The sequence below is a fragment of the Stegostoma tigrinum genome, chromosome 14 (genome assembly GCF_030684315.1).
Source record: "Stegostoma tigrinum isolate sSteTig4 chromosome 14, sSteTig4.hap1, whole genome shotgun sequence".
NCBI classification, from domain to species: Eukaryota; Metazoa; Chordata; class Chondrichthyes; order Orectolobiformes; family Stegostomatidae; genus Stegostoma; species Stegostoma tigrinum.
The window spans coordinates 6,329,351-6,346,782 of record NC_081367.1 but is presented as its reverse complement, the minus strand read 5'-3'; the positions used below and the strand labels follow the sequence as shown (position 1 = coordinate 6,346,782).

Here is a 17,432-nt window from a genome sequence, read left to right as displayed (position 1 = left end):
ACCAACCCCTCACCCCACAAACCACTCCACTTGCCCCTGACAACCACTCCCCTCACCCCACACCACCAACCCCATCACTGCACCCACCACTCCCTTCACCCCACCCACCAACCCCTTCACCCCACAAACCACTCCACTTGCCCCTGACAACCACTCCCCTCACCGCACACCACCAACCCCCTCACCGCACACCACCACTCCCCTTACCCCACACCACCAAACCCCTCGCCCCATACCACCAACACCCTCACCGCACACCACCACTCCCCTCACTGCACCCAGCACTCCCCTCACCCCACACCATCTACCCGCTCACCCCACACCATCTACCCCCTCACCCCACCCACTACTCCCCCCACCCCATACCACCAACCCCCTCACCCCACATCACCAACCCCCTCACCCCTCACCACCAAGCCCCTCACCCCACCAGCCAATCAAAATGGCCATTTGACCAAAATGTGTGAGGGTCACAGGGTCACTGAATTCCATTTTCAATGACCACCAATACCAGGCAAAACTGAGGAGAAACAGCCAAAATCTGCTGATAATCATCACACCAACACTGAATAATATTCATATGAGAGCGAGCTGCTGTTTATTGTGTGGTTATGCAATGACCTTCGATCCATACATCAGACATATATGAATCCCTCAGCAATACTGAGTCTGCATCAATGATAACCCACTGGCTCCTGTTAGAATAATGCTCCATATACCTTGCTCACACGAGCGATTATACACAAACTGAGCGGGAACAAGGATCGTTAATAAAATGGTCAGAAATTTTGGACAGGAGGAGCCCGCTCTGCCACTCCACAGGATCATGGTAATCCCACATTCCTCACGCCCACTTTCCTGCACTTTCCCTGGTACCTTTCATTCCCCGACTGATCAGGAATCTATCTATCTCAGCCTTAAATAGACCCAAAGACTCTGTCCCTCACTGATGTCTGTGGCAAGGGTTTCCAGAGTCTCCGAGGGAAGAAACTCCTCTCCACCTCAGTCTTGAATTGGTGGCCCTTAACCCTGAGTCTGTGCCTTCTAGACTGTCCCATTAGTGGGGAGCGTCCTCTCAGCATTGACCCTGTCAAGCTGTGCAAGAATCTGATACATTTCATTGAGATCACCTCTCATTCTCCTAAACTCCAGTGGAATGTTCCAGGGATGAGGGCCAGAGACTGAGGAAGAGGCTTACACAAAGTATTTCTCTTTTTATTAAAAGCAATGCAGATGTAGAGAGGGTAAACAGTGCCAGGTTGATTCCTGTGGTAGGTTCGGAGAGCTTTGTTACTGATGGAGACAAACTGGAGATTTGTCATGAGGGATTGTAATATTTATTTGCAGGGCTTCTTGCTGCTAAAGATATAACGTCATTTAAAATGGGAATTATGTGCAAAAGGTCAGAATATAAAACAATATGGGGAAAGAGCAGGCTAATCGATAGCTGCATTGAATACTAGCACAATAGGCTGAGTGGCCTGTCAGAATGCTGTAATGACTATGACTGTGCCTGGTGCTATAGCTTATTCAGGGATGGATGGGGAGACATAAGTTTGTTGTGCCAGTTGTTGGCAGAACAGTGCTGAGTTCTCCTCAGATGGTGCTCCTGTGTGTAAACATGGGCAGCTTTTGCTGTGTGTGTGAGAGAGCAACTGTGTGTGTGAGGTGTATGTATGTGTGTGAGAGAGTGTGTGTGTGTGAGAGAGAGAGAGAGTAGTTACGTATATGTGTGTGTGTGAGAGAGAAAGCATGTGTGTGTGAGAGAGAGAGCATATGTGTGTGTGTGAGACAGAGAGAGAGAGCATGTGTGTGAGTGGACGTATATGTGTGTGAGAGAGTAGGTACATATATGTGTGTGTGTGAGAGAGAGAAAGAAAGCATGTGTGTGTGAGAGTGTGCGTGTATATGTGTGAGAGAGAATGTGTGAGAGAGAGAGCATGTGTGTGTGAGAGTGTGCGCGTATATGTGTGAGAGAGAATGTGTGTGAGAGAGAAAGAGAGATAATGTGTGTGTGAGAGAGTGAGAAAAGGAGACAGAGAGAAAAAACTGTGTGAGAGTGTGTATGAGACAGAGAGAGAGCATGTGCTTGTGTCTGTGTGTATGTGATGTGTGTGTGTGAGAGACAATGTGCGTGCATATGTGAGAGAAAAGATGTTTGTGTGTATTTGTGTCTGTGTCTGTGTGTGTGTGTGTGTGAGAGAGAGCAAGAGAGAGTATGTGTATGTGTGCTTGTATGTGTGTGTGTATGTGTGTGTGTGTTGGGGGGGGAGGCGGGGTGTCGGTGGGTGAGAGTGTGCATGTGCGTGTGTGTGTTTGAGAGTTTGTGTGTATGAGTCAGTGGGAGGAAGGAGCTTGGGTGGTGAGAAAGACAAAGTCTGCGATGAGTTCCAATGGAAAGGTCATCAACCTTGCATGCACTGGCAGAGTCAATGCTGGCAACTCACCAAATACATGGGCACTCACACTCACACCCTGTGACACACTCACCCAGACACTCATTATCACACTCACAATCCATTTACACACTCACTCAGACACTCATTATCACGCACTCACATCCACTTTCACGTTGACTCACATACAACTCATACCCTCGCACACCCTCACACCCTCGCACACCCTGACACTCAGTCACACGGATCAGCGCCTATAGAGCAATGAGTTGCAGTGAAATGAAGCAGTGGTTGGCTGGTTCCCAATGAGCTTACAGCTCAGACTTACAGCTGAGCGAGCTCTCATTGGTTTTGGTCTCGTGACTGACAGTCTGCGCTCGCTTCCTGTGGCCGCACACAAAGTGACAGAACCTCTCGCGGAACTTCTCCCCAACAAAGAAGTAGACAACGGGATCGAGGCAGCTGTTGAGGCTGGTCAGGCAGGAAGTGATGCGGTTACTGAGGGCAATCAGCTTCCTGTCCCAGCAGCTGGAGCGGGCAGTGCCGGCAAACAGGATGTAGACGTAACGGTTGATGTGATAGGGCACGAAACAGATGAGGAAGATGGTGAGCACCAGGATGATCATTTTGATGGCCTTGTCCTTGAGGTGCCTCTCGATGCGGTTACCCCTGCGGAGGCTGCGGATGATCAACAAGTAGCAGGTCACCGTGATCACAAAGGGCACCACAAAGCCCACCGTCAGGGGCACCAAGGCTACGCTGGAGGTCTTCTCCCTGTACAGCTGGAGGCACTTGGTGGTGGTGGCATTGCCCACCTGGAGGGTTTGTGGTGCCCCCAGCATGGGTGCCACGCCCACCACAATGACTACCCACAAGGCGATGCAGACCACGTTGGCGTAGAGGGGCTTCCGGACACGCATGGACTTGACCGGGTAGACGATGGCCAGGAAGCGGTCGGCGCTGATGCCAGTCAGGAAGATGATGCTGGCGTACATGTTCAGGTAGAAGAGGAAGCCGGTGATGCGGCAGGGCACCTCACCGAAGGGCCAGTGGTTCTGGCTGAGGTGGTATACCATCCTCATGGGCAGGATCAGGACGTAGCACAGGTCGGCCACCGCCAGGTGCATCAGGTAGATGTTGGTGGTGGTGTTGGAGCTCTTGTCACAGGAGAAGACCCACACGGCGAGGATATTGCCCACGAAAGCCAGCACAAAGACCACCCCGTAGAAGGAAGAGAAGAAGAGGTTCTCCTCATGACTCTCCTGCATACAATGCTGGGAGCTGGCATTGCTGAGGGGGACGGCCATGGCGAAGGTTACCCACTCATACAGGTTGCAAACTGGACCACGTTCTCAATGGACATCTGCAGAAATAACAACAGCTCCGTGACAGTTCCCTGCTTCAAGTGGACCGGCTGACCGCTCACACGTTAGTTGTATGTTCAACTATCCCAAGCCCATTGTTTCCGAGGTGCATGAACACTGCATTTAGATGGTTACACTACACCCTTCCTGCCCTATGCCTGTACTCAAGTGAGGCTCCTACTCATTGCATGGGGACAGTAATGAGGTCAGTATATCACAGCTCTGCCACGGGCCCTAAGAATTTCACTCCGCAAGCAAGATGCGACCTCTGTCCCACAGCGAACATAAACTGCCTGCACAAATCAAACAGAAAAGCAACTTGTGTCCTGGGTCATTAGGGTTAGATACTGTCAGGGTCACTGATACTGTCAGGGTCACAGATACTGTCAGGGTCAGATACTCTTGGGGCCATAGATACTCTCACGGTCACAGATACTGTCGGGGTCACAGATATTGTCAGGGTCAGATACTCTCAGGGTCAAATACTATCAGGGTCACAGATACCGTCAGGGTCACTGATACCGTCAGGGTTACTGATACTGTTAGGGTTACAGAATACTGTCAGGGTGAGTGGGCACAGTCAGGCTGAGCAGACACTGAGTCAGATGGTAGCTGCCTGGTATTCTCATTGAACGAATAAACCTCGGTGTCGGTGTCTTCGCTGCTCCCCGGCACCGTATCAGTACAATTTGTCATGCTGTGCGCTTGTGAGGATGACTTCTGTCACGGTGGTATCGGTGACTAATAGTTGTTCAAATACCCACCTTGTTCGCGATCATCAGGAAATCTGCTCTCCTTACCCGGTCTGGCTTACATGTACCTGCCATCCCTTTGTCATGTGGCTGAGCAATCCTGTCAGGTCGAGGGACAGTTAGGGAAGAGCAAGAAATGTTGTCCTTATTAGTGATTCCAACATGTGAAGAATGAAATAAAAGTTCTATGGTCTCCAACTCTGGGATTATCTCTTGACTGCAGCATTCAGGTTCCCACCTGCATCCCACATTGGACCTCTCAGGCTGTGTTATAGTGGCGTCCCACCCACTCGATGCATTCTTTCTTCATTTATTTTCTTGGAAATGAGTTTAATCTCTCCGTCCTTGAATGTCCTGGACTGAGTGGTTTGCCTGCACAGTGCACTGGGCAGTTAATTATATCGCTGTAAACCTGGGATCACATACAGACCAGACTGGCTGCAACAGATAGTTTCCTCCCCAGGAGGACTTCAATGGTGCAGACTGCATCTTAAATTCGGTGACGGTGTCACTACCATCATAAAGTCATAGAGCTCTAAAGCACAGGAACAGACCCTTCGGCCCAACTCGTACATGCCAACCAGGTATCCTAAGTTAATCTCATCCCATTTGCCAGCATTTGGCCCATATTGCTCTCAACCCGCTCTATTCATATACCCTCCAGATGTCTTTTGAATGTTGCAACTGTACCAGCCTCCACCACTTTGGAAGCTCATTCCACACACGCACCACCCTCTGTGTGAAAAAGTTGCCCCTTAGGTCCCTTTTAAGTCTTTCCCCTCTCACCTTAAACTATACTCTCTAGTTTTGGACTCCCCCTACCCTGGGGAAAAGACCTCGGCTATTTACCCTATCCATGCCCCTCATGATTTTATAAACCTCTATAAGGTCACCCCTCAGCCTCCAACACTCCCGGGAAAATAGCCCCAGCTGATACTGTCAGGATCACAGAAACTGACAGCGAACACAATATTCCAAAAGTTGTCTAACCAATGTCCTGTACTGCAGCAACATGATGTCCCAACTCCCAGCTCTAATATTCCAGATGAATGAATTGTATTCTGTCAGCTTAGTGGGATTTGAACTTGTTTTCTAATACCTTTGGAATGAGTGTGGTCATAGTATCATGTTTACATCGCATGATAAACTACATTGCAAATGCCATTTAAAAAAGTCCATAAATCCCATTCACAAATTGCATTTCATGCACTTTGATTATAAATTACATTTGCCACACAGCCACATGCTGCCCACTTCACATTCATTCCTGACGCAAACAGTTTACAATCTGTTCAGCATACCCTGAGTGCTGGTGTTGCAGTGATAAACTTTTTACTGAGCACTGCGTAGTGTGTTTTCATGGCTCATTGTTCGATGAAACTCTGCAGGAATTAGAAACAGGGACTTTGTCCTGTGTTTGTGACAGGCAGGTTGCACTGTTCATGGTCTGTAAGGAACTGTGAGACATGAGCAGGATCCAAGCAAGTGTCTGTGAGCACATGGTGGCGAACGGTTCCTGTAATTAACAGCGCAGTAATGGATAGGCCATGCAGTAAAGAAAGATAGTTTTGTAACCAGCCTGATCCAAGATGTTGCAGTACACACTTCAGGGGCAGGTGGGTCTTGAAACCAGGTCTCTTGGCTCAGAGGTAGGGACACTACTGCTGTGCCACAAAAGCCCTGGTAAATGTTTCTGGTCTGATTGTGAACCAGAACTCTCTCCACGTGTAAAGTGTGTGAAAACCACTATACTACGGAAGCACAACGCATGCAGTAAGGAATGGAGCCTGTAAGGTTGAATGGCTCCTGTGATGATGCACAGAGCCAGTGATGAATGGAGCTTGTTGTGATTGGAGCCATGCTAATGATTGAAGCCTCAAGTAATGAAAGGAGCCTGCAAGTAATGAACAGATCTTGTAATGAATGCAGCCCGTAGTGAATAGAATCTACAATGAATATGGCCTGTAATGAATGGAGTCTGTAGTGAATGCAGTGTGTAGTGAATGCAGCCTGTAGTGAATCACCCTGTAATAAATGCAGCCTATTATGAATGCAGCCTGCAATAAATGCAGCCTGTTGTGAATGCAGTGTGTAGCGATGGCAGCCTGTAATAAATGCAGCATGTAGTGAATGGAGTCTGTAGTGATTGCAGCCTATTATAAGTGAATGTATCCTATAATTAATGCAGCCTATAGAGAATGCAATCTGTAATCAATACAGTCTGTAATGAATGCAGTCTGTAGTAAAAACTGCCTGTGGTGAATGCAGCCTATAGTGAATGGAGTCTGTAGTGAATGGAGTCTGTAGTTATGAATGGAACATGCATTTTGATTGGAGCCTTTTTTGATTAGAATCGACATTACCAAATGAAGTTATTGTTGTGGATATTGTGAATCTGGTCACCACCAGTTTGTGTTGCTGGTGCTTTGTCACCACTCTCTGAGAATCTGAGGAGAGTGGGGATTCCTGGTCTGTCCTCTCTCTCTCATCTCAATAGCCTGGAAGGTTGAATATGAACTGCAGTGTTCAGCGTAACCTCCAGGGGTCAGTGTCACCCACAGGCCTGACAGTACCTTGCAGTTAGAGTACTTAACCTCAAGGGGGTGCAGTAAGCCCATAGCTGTTGCAGCGCCTTTTGAGTGGGGCTGGGCGAGGGTTAAGGTTTGTAGACGTGCTCCCTTTAACTGTTCAGCAGCTGACCTAAAACCTCAGCTCCTTCTGAAGTTCCTGTATGAATTATTCCCTCCCTTTTAAAGTGGGCCAAATGCTGTATTCACCAAAAGTACAGAGCAAGTGAGCAGAGTGAATGCTGTGCTGAATTTTGCAGCTGCTTCGAAGTTTCAAGTCGTTGGAAACAAACAAAAATGTACAGGTTAGCTCCTGACTTTTGTTTTTGATAAAAATGACACCATTGTATCGCACAAGAACAGTGGAAGGCCATTCAGCCCAGCTTGTCTCACTATCCCAACACACTTGTCCTTTATGTATACCGATTAAATTCCTTTTTGACTGTTTAAACTGAATCTGCCTCCCCCCACACTCTCAGACAGTGTATCCCGGACCCTAACCACTCATTATTGTGACAAAGTTCTCCCACACATCACTTCTGCATCTTTCGCTGATTATTTTAGATTCAATGCCGGCTCCATTTCCATCCTTTAGCAGTTGGGAAGTGTTTCTCCCTGCCTGTTCTGTGCGGCCCTTCACAATGTCGAATAACTCCATCAAATCTGCTCTTGACTTCCTCTTCTGTAAGGGGGAACTGCCCTAACTTCTCTAATCTATCTTCATATCTGAAGCCCCTCATCTCTGGAGCCGTATTCCTGAATTTGTTCTGCACTGTCTTCACATCCTTCCCGAAAGCCTCACTTCCCTATATATGTATATGTAGATATATATAGTGAGATTGGGATAGATAGTTCTCACCGGGTCAGTTAGCACCATTTTCACTGGAGTTTTGAAAAATTAGTGGGCGTTCTCATAGAAACTCACAAAAATGTAACAGGGCTACTAGACAGGGTACATGCGAGGTGTCTGCACGTCCCTGATCTTCAGGGAGTCCCGAGCCAGGGCTCACAGTCTTAGGACTCAGGGTAGGCTATTTAGGACTGAGATGAGGACAAGTGTCTTCACCCAGAGAGTGGTGAGCCTGCGGTATTCACTGCCACAGAAAGCTGAGGCGAAAACATTGAGTGTTTTAAGAAGGAGTTGGGTCGAGTCCACAAGGCTAAAGGGACAAAGGGTATAGGGGAGAAAGTGGGAGTTGAGTTGGATGGTCAGCCGCGATCCTGTTGAATGAAGGAGCAGGCTCGCAGGGCCGAACGGCCTGCTCCTCCCTTTCAATTTTCTTTCCATCCAAATCCGACCTCATTGCTCCTTCGGACTCAGAACTATCCTTCCCCATCAGACTGGATCATGAAGAAATTGACCCTAATCTGCTCCCCCATCACCACACCCCCACCCCAACTCTGGGACAGCCTTGCCATCTCTGTGGACTCAATGGGTGGGGTGGGGGGTGGGAATTGGAAGTCACTTGTTTGCTAACCCAAATGTCCCTGTAAATCCCAGAGGGTTGTCTGGGATGGTGGTTGAAGTGAGTGAATGCAGGGGAAAGGGGTCCTTGCAGAAGGCACGATGGTGGGCATGAACCTAACTCATGGTTAGAAAGGGAAGGTGCTGGAGAAGTGAAGAAATGAGCTAAATGAATCCTCACCCTTAGGTTGTCGGAGAGCGGACACCCTGTGAGTAAATATTCTGTTATAAATTAATAAGCTGCCAGAACCCAGCGCTGGGGAAATCCTTCTCATGTGATGCCTCGGAAAGATTAGAAATTCAGCAGAGTGGGAATCTTGTAGGAAATCCCTCAGAAATCCCTTCAACGGCCACTGCCTTCCTATGATGTCAATCTGAGAGCAGTGGGAGGGGATTCAATGACCACAAATAAAACCTGTCGCATTAACAACACTCCGAGGAATTCCTTGGCAATCTCCCTGCACTGTCCCACTGTGCAGTTTGATCACACAGAGTGCTGGCGGCAATGTCATATCTCCTCTCGGACTGTGTCAGCATTCTTCAAAAGATTCTGCGAAGTAATTTGCAGAGGGGCTCAGCAAGATTCCGGCAGTGGCCAGCTCTCCAGGGAAACAGGGAGATCAGGCAGAACGGCCTGGTGCTAGTCCAGTCCCCTCCTCACACTCACACGTCCCTGACATTCAGCCCAGGCCTCTTGAATCAAACCAACTCACTCTATCCGTCACATCGTGACAATCTGAGGGACTTCCCGACCGCCAAGATCAGGCTTTAACGAGGAGGAGGCAGCAGTGAGACCCATTTCCTGGGGATTGAACAAAACTATTAGGGTGGCACGGTGGCTCAGTGGTTAGCACTGCAGCCTCTCAGCACTAGGGACCTGGGGTCAATTCCAGCCTCGGGCGACTGTCTGTGTGGAGTTTACACATTCTCCCCGTGTCTGCGTGGGTTTGCTCCAGTTTCCAAAAGATGTGCAGGTTAGGGTGGATTGGCCATGCTAAATTGCCCGTAGTGTTCAGGAATTTGTAGATTAGGTGAATGGATTTGGGTGGGTACTCTGAGGCTCAGTGTGGACTTGTTGGGCCAATGATCCTGTCCCCACACTGTATGGATTCTATGAGGAAAACACCTGAAGCCAAGATCCATCAACCCCTGTTCCAAAGAAAATCCTAATGTTCTCTGTCCTTTCTCTTTCGAAGTTAGCAATCTTAACTAGCAGTTCTGAAGAAGTTGCATTAGACTCAAGACATTAACACTCTCTGCTGTCACTGATGTTTCTCCAGCTTTCTCTGTTTCTGTTCTCTCTCCTCTCCCTCCCATCCTCCCTTCCCCTCTGTGAACTGATTATCTCTCTCTGCTCCACATTTCATGCTTTTTCCTTTCTTCCCTCGTATCCTCTTTCTAACTCCTTACTGTCTATTCCTTTCCCCTCTCTGACCCCCTTTTCTATTGTTATATCCACTGACTCCTCTCTCTGCTTCCTCTTTTTTGGGTTCCTCTATTTGCCGCCTCTCCCTCTGTTTTTGACGGGGCTGTACATCTCTGTGTTATATTCTCTCTCCCTTCCTCTGCTCCCCCTCTCTCCTGTTTCCATCTCTCTGTCTCTCCCCCCTCCTGATTCTGAACTCTCTGTCTCTATCACCCCATTTATATTCTCTCCAATGCATCACCTTCCCCCCTTACAACCCCTCTTCGTCTCCTGTTCTCCACTTTATCTTCCATATTTTATCCTTTATCTTTTCATCCTCATTTTTCTTCTCCTTCCTTTTATCTCCATTCGTCCTTGTCTCTTCTGTCTTTTTTCATACTCCTCCTCTCTCACTCTCTCGTACTAACTCTTGCTCTCCCATCTGATTCTGTCCTTTATCTGTATTCTCTTTCTCTCTCGGCATCCTTTCTCTCCCGCTTCTTCCTCCCCTTCTTTTTCTTCAATCTCTCATTTATTTTTCTCCTCCTCCCTGTCTCCCACCCCTTCCCCGTCCCTTTCATTTCCCCCCGTTTTACAACCTCCCTGCCCCCTCTGTCTTTCTGTGCCCCTCCTTACCTGCTCTGTCTCCCTCACATTTCTCGGCTTCGCCTCTCCTGTCTCTTCCCCTCCCACATCCAACGTGTTGTCTCTAGCTCTCTACCAGATACCCTCGTCTGTCTTTATCCCTCTCTATATCTTGTCCTTAGTCATTGACCTTTACTGTGTTCCTTTTGGAATGAGTGCAGTATTTGCATCTGGACTTGGGACGGGGTTCGCGGTGGTGGTGAGATGCTGCTTCGTTTCCTGTAACAAATGCAGACCCCTGCATGTCGCTGTAGCTGGGACTCACTGCACTAAGTCCCAGTGTAATACGGTGCTGTTTAATTCCCAACCCACAAGTAGTTCAAAAGCAGAATAAAATACGCACCCTGGATATACTTTTCTCTCCCACCACCCCACCTTCTTGCTCACCTTGTGTGTGTGTGTGTCTGTGTATTCTTTTTCAAAATCCCTGCACCCTCAGTGGGTTATTTCTCTAGTTATCCAGTTCTCTCTCTCTCCTCAGTCTTCTGCCTCTCCTTGAACCTATACCACCCACTCCTTTCCTCCCTGTCTCTCCCTCTCCCTCTTATCTTCCTCCTGCCTCTCACTCTGCTCCTATCCCTATCGTGTAGTCCTGTTTCCTCCCTCCCAGTGCTACCTCCCTCCCTTTTTGAGACACACTCTGCTGACTCCCTGCTCCTACTCTTGCCCCCCCCACCCCACCTCCTGAAAGTTGTGCCACCCTTACCAGCTTGTTTTCGGGGAGAGCTGTCGAACTTGGAGGGTCTCCCTCCACGGTCGGCGCTGTCGGCTTTCCCCGTCTCTCACAGGAGCCAGTACGTTCACCCCGGGTCGAGTAACATTCCCGAGTGCTGCTCTAATACCCACGCAGCCGTGACTCAGTCCATGTGCTTTCTGCAGGCTGCTAACTCCTATATAACCGGGGGAAATGCCTATTATTTGCCAACCAACAGAGGGAGCTCATTGTGTGTGGAATCAGTTTGTTTTTTTAAAACAGTTTTCTTCACACACACACTCCCCTGAGCGCCCCCCGCAGCCACCTCCTAAATCTTGCTGAGAGGACCTCTCTGATATTAATGTGCGCCTGTGAGTGATTCTATTGTAGGAGACGCTCAGAGAGCGTCAGTGTGACCGACTCCTCACACATGGCTGGCTGCACAATGGGGCGTCTCACTACAGAGGCATCGGTTACGGGCACAGCAGAGGTAGTGAGAACGGAGGCTGGGCGCCATGGCAACTGGAGCGAGCCTTGCAAAAACTTCCCGCTCCACGGAGACGGGGTATCGTTTAAAAAAAAACAGAGGCATCCTCAGTGCGCCCACGGCCAGAGATAATGTACAATCGCAGCCTGGATGTCCAACCAGCCCATCCCCACCCCCGCCTCTAGCCGTCTGGGTGAATCGAGCAGGTTGTGGGTGGGGGGGGGGGGTGACTTTACTTCAGTTATCACTTTCTAGGAGAGAAAGAGAAGCTGCTTTCGGAACTCAGGAGGTGGACTGAGGGCCCGGGAACGAGAGGGCTGCAGCACCCTCTGCATCAGGCCAGTCCAACACAGATTGGTCAAGGATTGACACCCAGTGGAGCAGAGAGTGGGACTAGGGTACGATCCGGCCCTTTCCAACAGGCAGCTCCTCCAGGCAGTGCCCAATAACAAACAACAAAGTGTGAAGCTGGATGAACACAGCAGGCCCAGCAGCATCTCAGGAGCACAAAAGCTCCCGAGTAACAAACCGAACGGACAGCGGACGCTGTCAATCAGACACAAAACGAAAAACAAGAGGTTCTGAGGAAGGGTCACGACTCGAATCGTCAAACTCTGACTCCTCTCCACGGATGCCGCCAGACCTGCCGGCCTTTACCAGCTATTTCTGGTTTTGCTACCTACCCTTACTGACCCGGCCCGACTTGGAGCGGGTCCCAAGCGCAGATGTGGTGTGCGATCAAGGCGCTAATTGTAAAAGGGAATTGGAGTAGGCCATTCAGCCCTTCGAGCCTGTCCCACCATTCAATATGGTCATAGCTGATTCTCTATCTCAATGCTATTCTCCTGCCTTTCCCCCATTCCCCTTCATGCCCTTGGCGTCCTAGATCTTTCTAGATCTTTCTTTAAACATGCTCTGTGACTTGGCCACCTCTACCTTGGAGTGGCTGTGCTAAATTGCCTGTAGTGTTCAGGGATGGTGTGGATTAGGTGGGTTTGGGGAAGAGGTCTGGGTGGGATTCTCTAAGGGCAGCACCGTGGTTCAGTGGTTAGCCCTGCTGCTTCACAGTGCCAGGGACCCAGGTTTGATTCCAACCTCAGGTGACAGTCTGTGCGGAGTTTGCACATTCTCCCTGTGTCTGCGTGGGTTTGCTCTGGTTTCCTCCCACAGCCCAAAGATGTGTTGGGCAGGCCATGCTAAATGGCCTGTAGTATAGATTAGGGGGGTGGGTCTGGGTGGGATGCTCTGAGGGTCAGTGTGGACTTGTGGGGTTAAGGGCCTGTGTCCACACTGTTGGGATTCTACAATTAAAAAAAGAATTCTACAGGGTGACCACACTTTGAGTGAAGATCCGTCTCCTCATCTCAGTCCTCAATGACCTCCCTTCAATCCTGGCTGCTACTACAACCTTCCATCACAGGGAATGATCATCCCTGCACCCAGTGTGTCCAACCCTGCCCCAATGTTATATGCTCCAACTTCAAGCAACTGTGCTAAGAAAAGTAGAAGCAGAACAGAGCTCTGTGAGCTTGCTCTGCCATTCAGTAATATGTGGTTGAAGTTTTTCATCTTTTTCCTGTTTTATACCCATATCCTTTCATTCACTTTATTCTGAAATTTTATTGATCTCTCCACTGCGTATACCTCACCGGCTGAACATTCACAAGCCAGAAATAATAGCAAACATTCGCTAAGTTCTGAGTAAAGAAAGTTCTCCTCACCTCAGTCCGACATAATTGACCCTATACCCTTTCAAGACTGCTAATTCTGGAAACAAATTCACTGGAAAAGCTCAGCAGGTCCGGCAACATCAGTGGAGAGGAATCTGAGTTAACATTTCAGGTCTTCCTTAGAATTGATGGTCGTTAGGAAATTTAGTTTTTGCAGAAGATAGGGTAAACGGAGGAGGTAAGGAGTAAATGATAGGTGGAGATGGAGCCCAAAGAAAGAGAAGAATAGCGGGACAGACAAAGCAGTGGATAATAATCAGCCTGGGAGAATGAATAGCTATGAATGGGGACCATTAGTGTCTAACAATAGCATGTGTATAATAGCAGCCCCTGTGATACCAATGCCTGGTATCAATGCTGAACACAGCAGGCCAAGCAGCATCAGAGGAGCAGAAGCCCCACTGTGAAGCCCTGCTCCTCTGATGCTGCTTGGCCTGTTGTGTTCACCCAGCTCTACACCTTGTCATCTCAGATTCTCCAGCATCTCCATCCAGGCATGGTGCCCCAATGGTTAGCACTACTATCTCACAGTACCAGGGACCTGGGTTTGATTCCACCCTTGTGTGACTGTGTGGAGTTTGCACATTTTCCTCATGTCTGCGTGGGTTTCCTCTGGGTGCTCTGGTTTTTATCCCACAGTCCAAAGATGTGCAGGCTAGGTGGATTGGCCATGCTAAATTGCCCGTAGTGTTCAGGGATGCCTAGATTAGGCAGTTTTTAGAGGAATGGGTCTGAGTGGGATGCTCTGTGGGTTGGTGTGGACTTGTTGGGCCAAAGGGCCTTTATCTACGCTGTAGGGATTCTATGATCTTTGGATTGTGGGAGGAAACTGGAGCACCCAGAGGAAGCCCACACAGACACAGGGAGGATGTGCAAACTCCACACAGACAGTTGCCTGAAGGTAGAATGGAGCCTGGGTCCCTAGTGCTATGAGACAACAGTGCTAACCACTAAGCCATCATGCTGCCTGTGTTCTTCTAGTTTCTATCGAGCTTTGGTAATTCTAGGCTCCTTTATGAATTTTATGTTTCAATTAGATCACCCCTAAATTTTCTAACCTCCAGAGATTAGAGGCCCATTTTTTTTGCTCTCTCTTCAAAGGTGAGCCCTTTCATTCTAAGAACCAACCACATAAACTTCAGTTGCAGTCCTTCTAAGACAAATATATCCTTCCTTCAGCAAGAGAACTAAAACCATTCACATTTTCGTTGATATGTTCTCACCAGTGTCCTATGCAATTGCAGCAATGTATCATAACTTTTGCAAATCAACCCCTTCACAGAACAAATGACCTGACTCCTAATTGCTTGCATTGATGTATGTTAACTCCCCCGCAATTTGGGAATTACAGCGTCTAGATCTACAATCGCTACTCTTTCATCCTTTCCACTTTCAGAGGGAAAGTTGAAATTTTTACATGTCCCCCAGTGTTATACTACACTGCTACCTTCCTGAGCAATCACTTGAGCAGCAGATATCCATTTGCAGCCTCTGTCACCTGACTCCTCCACCTGGCTTTGCATTTTCAGCAAACCTGCGTACATTATACAGCAACCCATGGGTTACACTGCTTCACTTAATTTGGATGCTGGGTGAGATGCCCTTCAAAGGGTTGGATGCATGTTCCATGCATTCGATTCCTTTGTTCCCAAATGCCATGAGCTGTGTTTTGTGCAACAATTATGTGTTCCATCTTATGGAATGCCATCTGTGAGTTCAAATATACAATGTCCACTGGTTCTTCCTCATCCCTCTGTCTTATCTCCGGTTCCAGATATTCTGAGGGTTGGCCCATTGAATTGGCCCACAGTTTGGAGACAAATATTGCGATGGGTTGCCATTATCTTCTTCAGAGCAGCAGACTCTCTTCTAGTGTATTGGGAGGATTTACAGGCTGACAATCAATCTGTCTGATCACATTATCAATGCACTGTCTGTGACCAACAAGTCCTAGTATAGTCTTTGAGCTAAGACCTGCCAGTCCATGGTGGCCCAGTGGTTAGCACTGCTGCCTCGACAGCACTAGGGGCCCAGGTTCGATTCCAGTCTTGGGTGACGGTCTGTGTGGAGTTTGCACAGTCTCCCCGTGTCTGTGTGGGTTTTCTCCCACAATCCCACATTGTTCACATTAGTTAGATTGGCCATGCTAAGTTGCCCATAGTGTCCAGGGATAGGTGGGTTAGCCACGGGAATTGCAAAGTTACAGCAGCAGGGATCTGGGTGAGATGTTTTGCAGAAGGTCGGTGTGAAGTTGATGGGTTGAAATGGCCTGCTTTCACGCTGTAAACAGTCTGTTGTATCTTTTGCCCTTCCTTATTTATTGAGCTAACCACACCATCAGCAATTCATATTGGTCTACCAAGCCTGATCTCCTGATCATAAAACTGTTTGGACTGTCTATTCGAATTGTGATTTTTCAAATGCCCAAGATAGACAATTCTGCCAATTTTCCCTGATGCCTGTGAACTGATCTGTTTTCTTCTCTCCTTCCTTTATTGGATAGTGGTTTGTATTTGCTAACTCCAAATCAGCCATTGTTGAGACATTCAATGGAGTTACCCACACTGGTACATAAACAAAGTGGCTACAAGTGCACGTCAGAAGTTAGGAATACTGCAGTGAGTAACTCACCTTCTGATTCCCCAAAGCCTGTCCACCATCTACAAGGCACAAGTGTGATGGAATACTCCCCATTGGCCTGGATGTGTGCAGCTCCAACAACACTCAAGAAGCTTGGCCCCGTCCAAGACAAAGCAGCCTGCTTTACTGACACCACATCTACAAATATTCACACGCCCACGGAACCTCAGGAGCAGCAGTGTGTACTGTCTACAAGATGCACTGCAGAAATTCACCAAAGATCCTCACACAGCGCATTCCAAACCCACGACCACTTCTATCTAGAAGGACAAGGGCAGCAGACCCATGGGAACACCATCACTAGCAAGTTGCCTTCCAAAGCCACACACATGCTCGATTTGGAAATACATCACTGTTCCTTCACTGTTGCTGGGTCAAAATCCTGGAATTCCCTCTGTAGCAGCATTGTAAGTGTATCTACGTGGTGCAGGAAGGCAGCTCACCACCATTTCCTCCAGGGTGATTAAGGGTGAGGAATAGATGTTGGCAGGTCAGAGATGCCTACACCCAATCAACAAGTCATCCACAAAACCAAAGCGTGATTCGTTCTGCGTGTCGCCCGTCCCTAATTGCCCCTGAACTGAGTGGCTTAAAGGTTTACAGAGGGCAGTTAAGAGCCAAGCACATCACTGTAGGTCAGGAGTCCACATATGCCATACCAGGTAAGGATGGCAGGCTTCCTTCTCCAAAGAACATTAGCGAACCAGATGGGTTTTTGTGACGATGAATGATAGTTTCACGGTCACCATCACTGAGATTATCTTTCAACTCCAGGTTCTGTGCATGGAGCTGTAAATGCTGCGAGAGCAAGATTTGAACCAATGCGCCCGCTACCTTAGTCTGAGCCCTTGGTAATGTTATCGCCACGATCTGCCTTACAAAAAACGATTTGTGCTGCTCCTGATCCTCCACAGCCACGAGCCTGGGGCTGTTTTTTCATATCCCTACCTCTTCGAGGTTTTCGAGCGATTTCTCTCTGAATGCCTGACCCTCCATTGTCACACTCAGTCAGTGACCTCCAACTCTGTGAATGTGCGTTGTCAGGCACAGGGGGCGGCTATTCCGTCTCTAAAAGGGCCGCTTTCCCAGCCTGTCGCCTTTTCTTTGTCGGAAATCTCCCTCCGAGTGTGTCCTCAATGCAGCGCCTCAGAACAAAGCTGCGGTTCCTGTTCGCTGCGACATAACGGGAAGTTCGAGTGGCCTCTGTGGGTCGCTAGGGAAGGAATGTAAAGGATGTCATGAATTGTCCCTTTCAGGGTGGCCTTAGCATTTGTTCACCTTTGACCT

The 17,432-nt window shown here is 48.6% G+C and overlaps 2 protein-coding genes across 6 annotated transcripts in view; one reads left to right on the top strand and one right to left on the bottom strand.

The window, feature by feature from the left end:
* Nucleotides 1-17,432, top strand: part of LOC125457752 (LIM and senescent cell antigen-like-containing domain protein 2) — a 96,128-nt gene that overhangs the window by 38,167 nt on the left and 40,529 nt on the right. The gene's annotated exons all lie outside the window — the stretch shown is intronic.
* LOC125457753 (uracil nucleotide/cysteinyl leukotriene receptor-like) lies at nucleotides 571-11,470 on the bottom strand. Of its 2 annotated transcripts, XM_048542340.2 has the most exons (3): nucleotides 11,301-11,470; nucleotides 4,525-4,612; nucleotides 571-3,759 (listed from the first exon to the last, which is right to left on the bottom strand). In XM_048542340.2, the coding sequence occupies exon 3, from the start codon at nucleotides 3,701-3,703 to the stop codon at nucleotides 2,708-2,710; it is 996 nt and encodes a 331-aa protein (XP_048398297.1). In that variant the 5' UTR covers nucleotides 3,704-3,759; nucleotides 4,525-4,612; nucleotides 11,301-11,470; the 3' UTR covers nucleotides 571-2,707. The 2 variants fall into 2 exon arrangements, with proteins under 2 accessions (XP_048398297.1, XP_048398296.1); XM_048542339.2 differs by lacking the exon at nucleotides 4,525-4,612.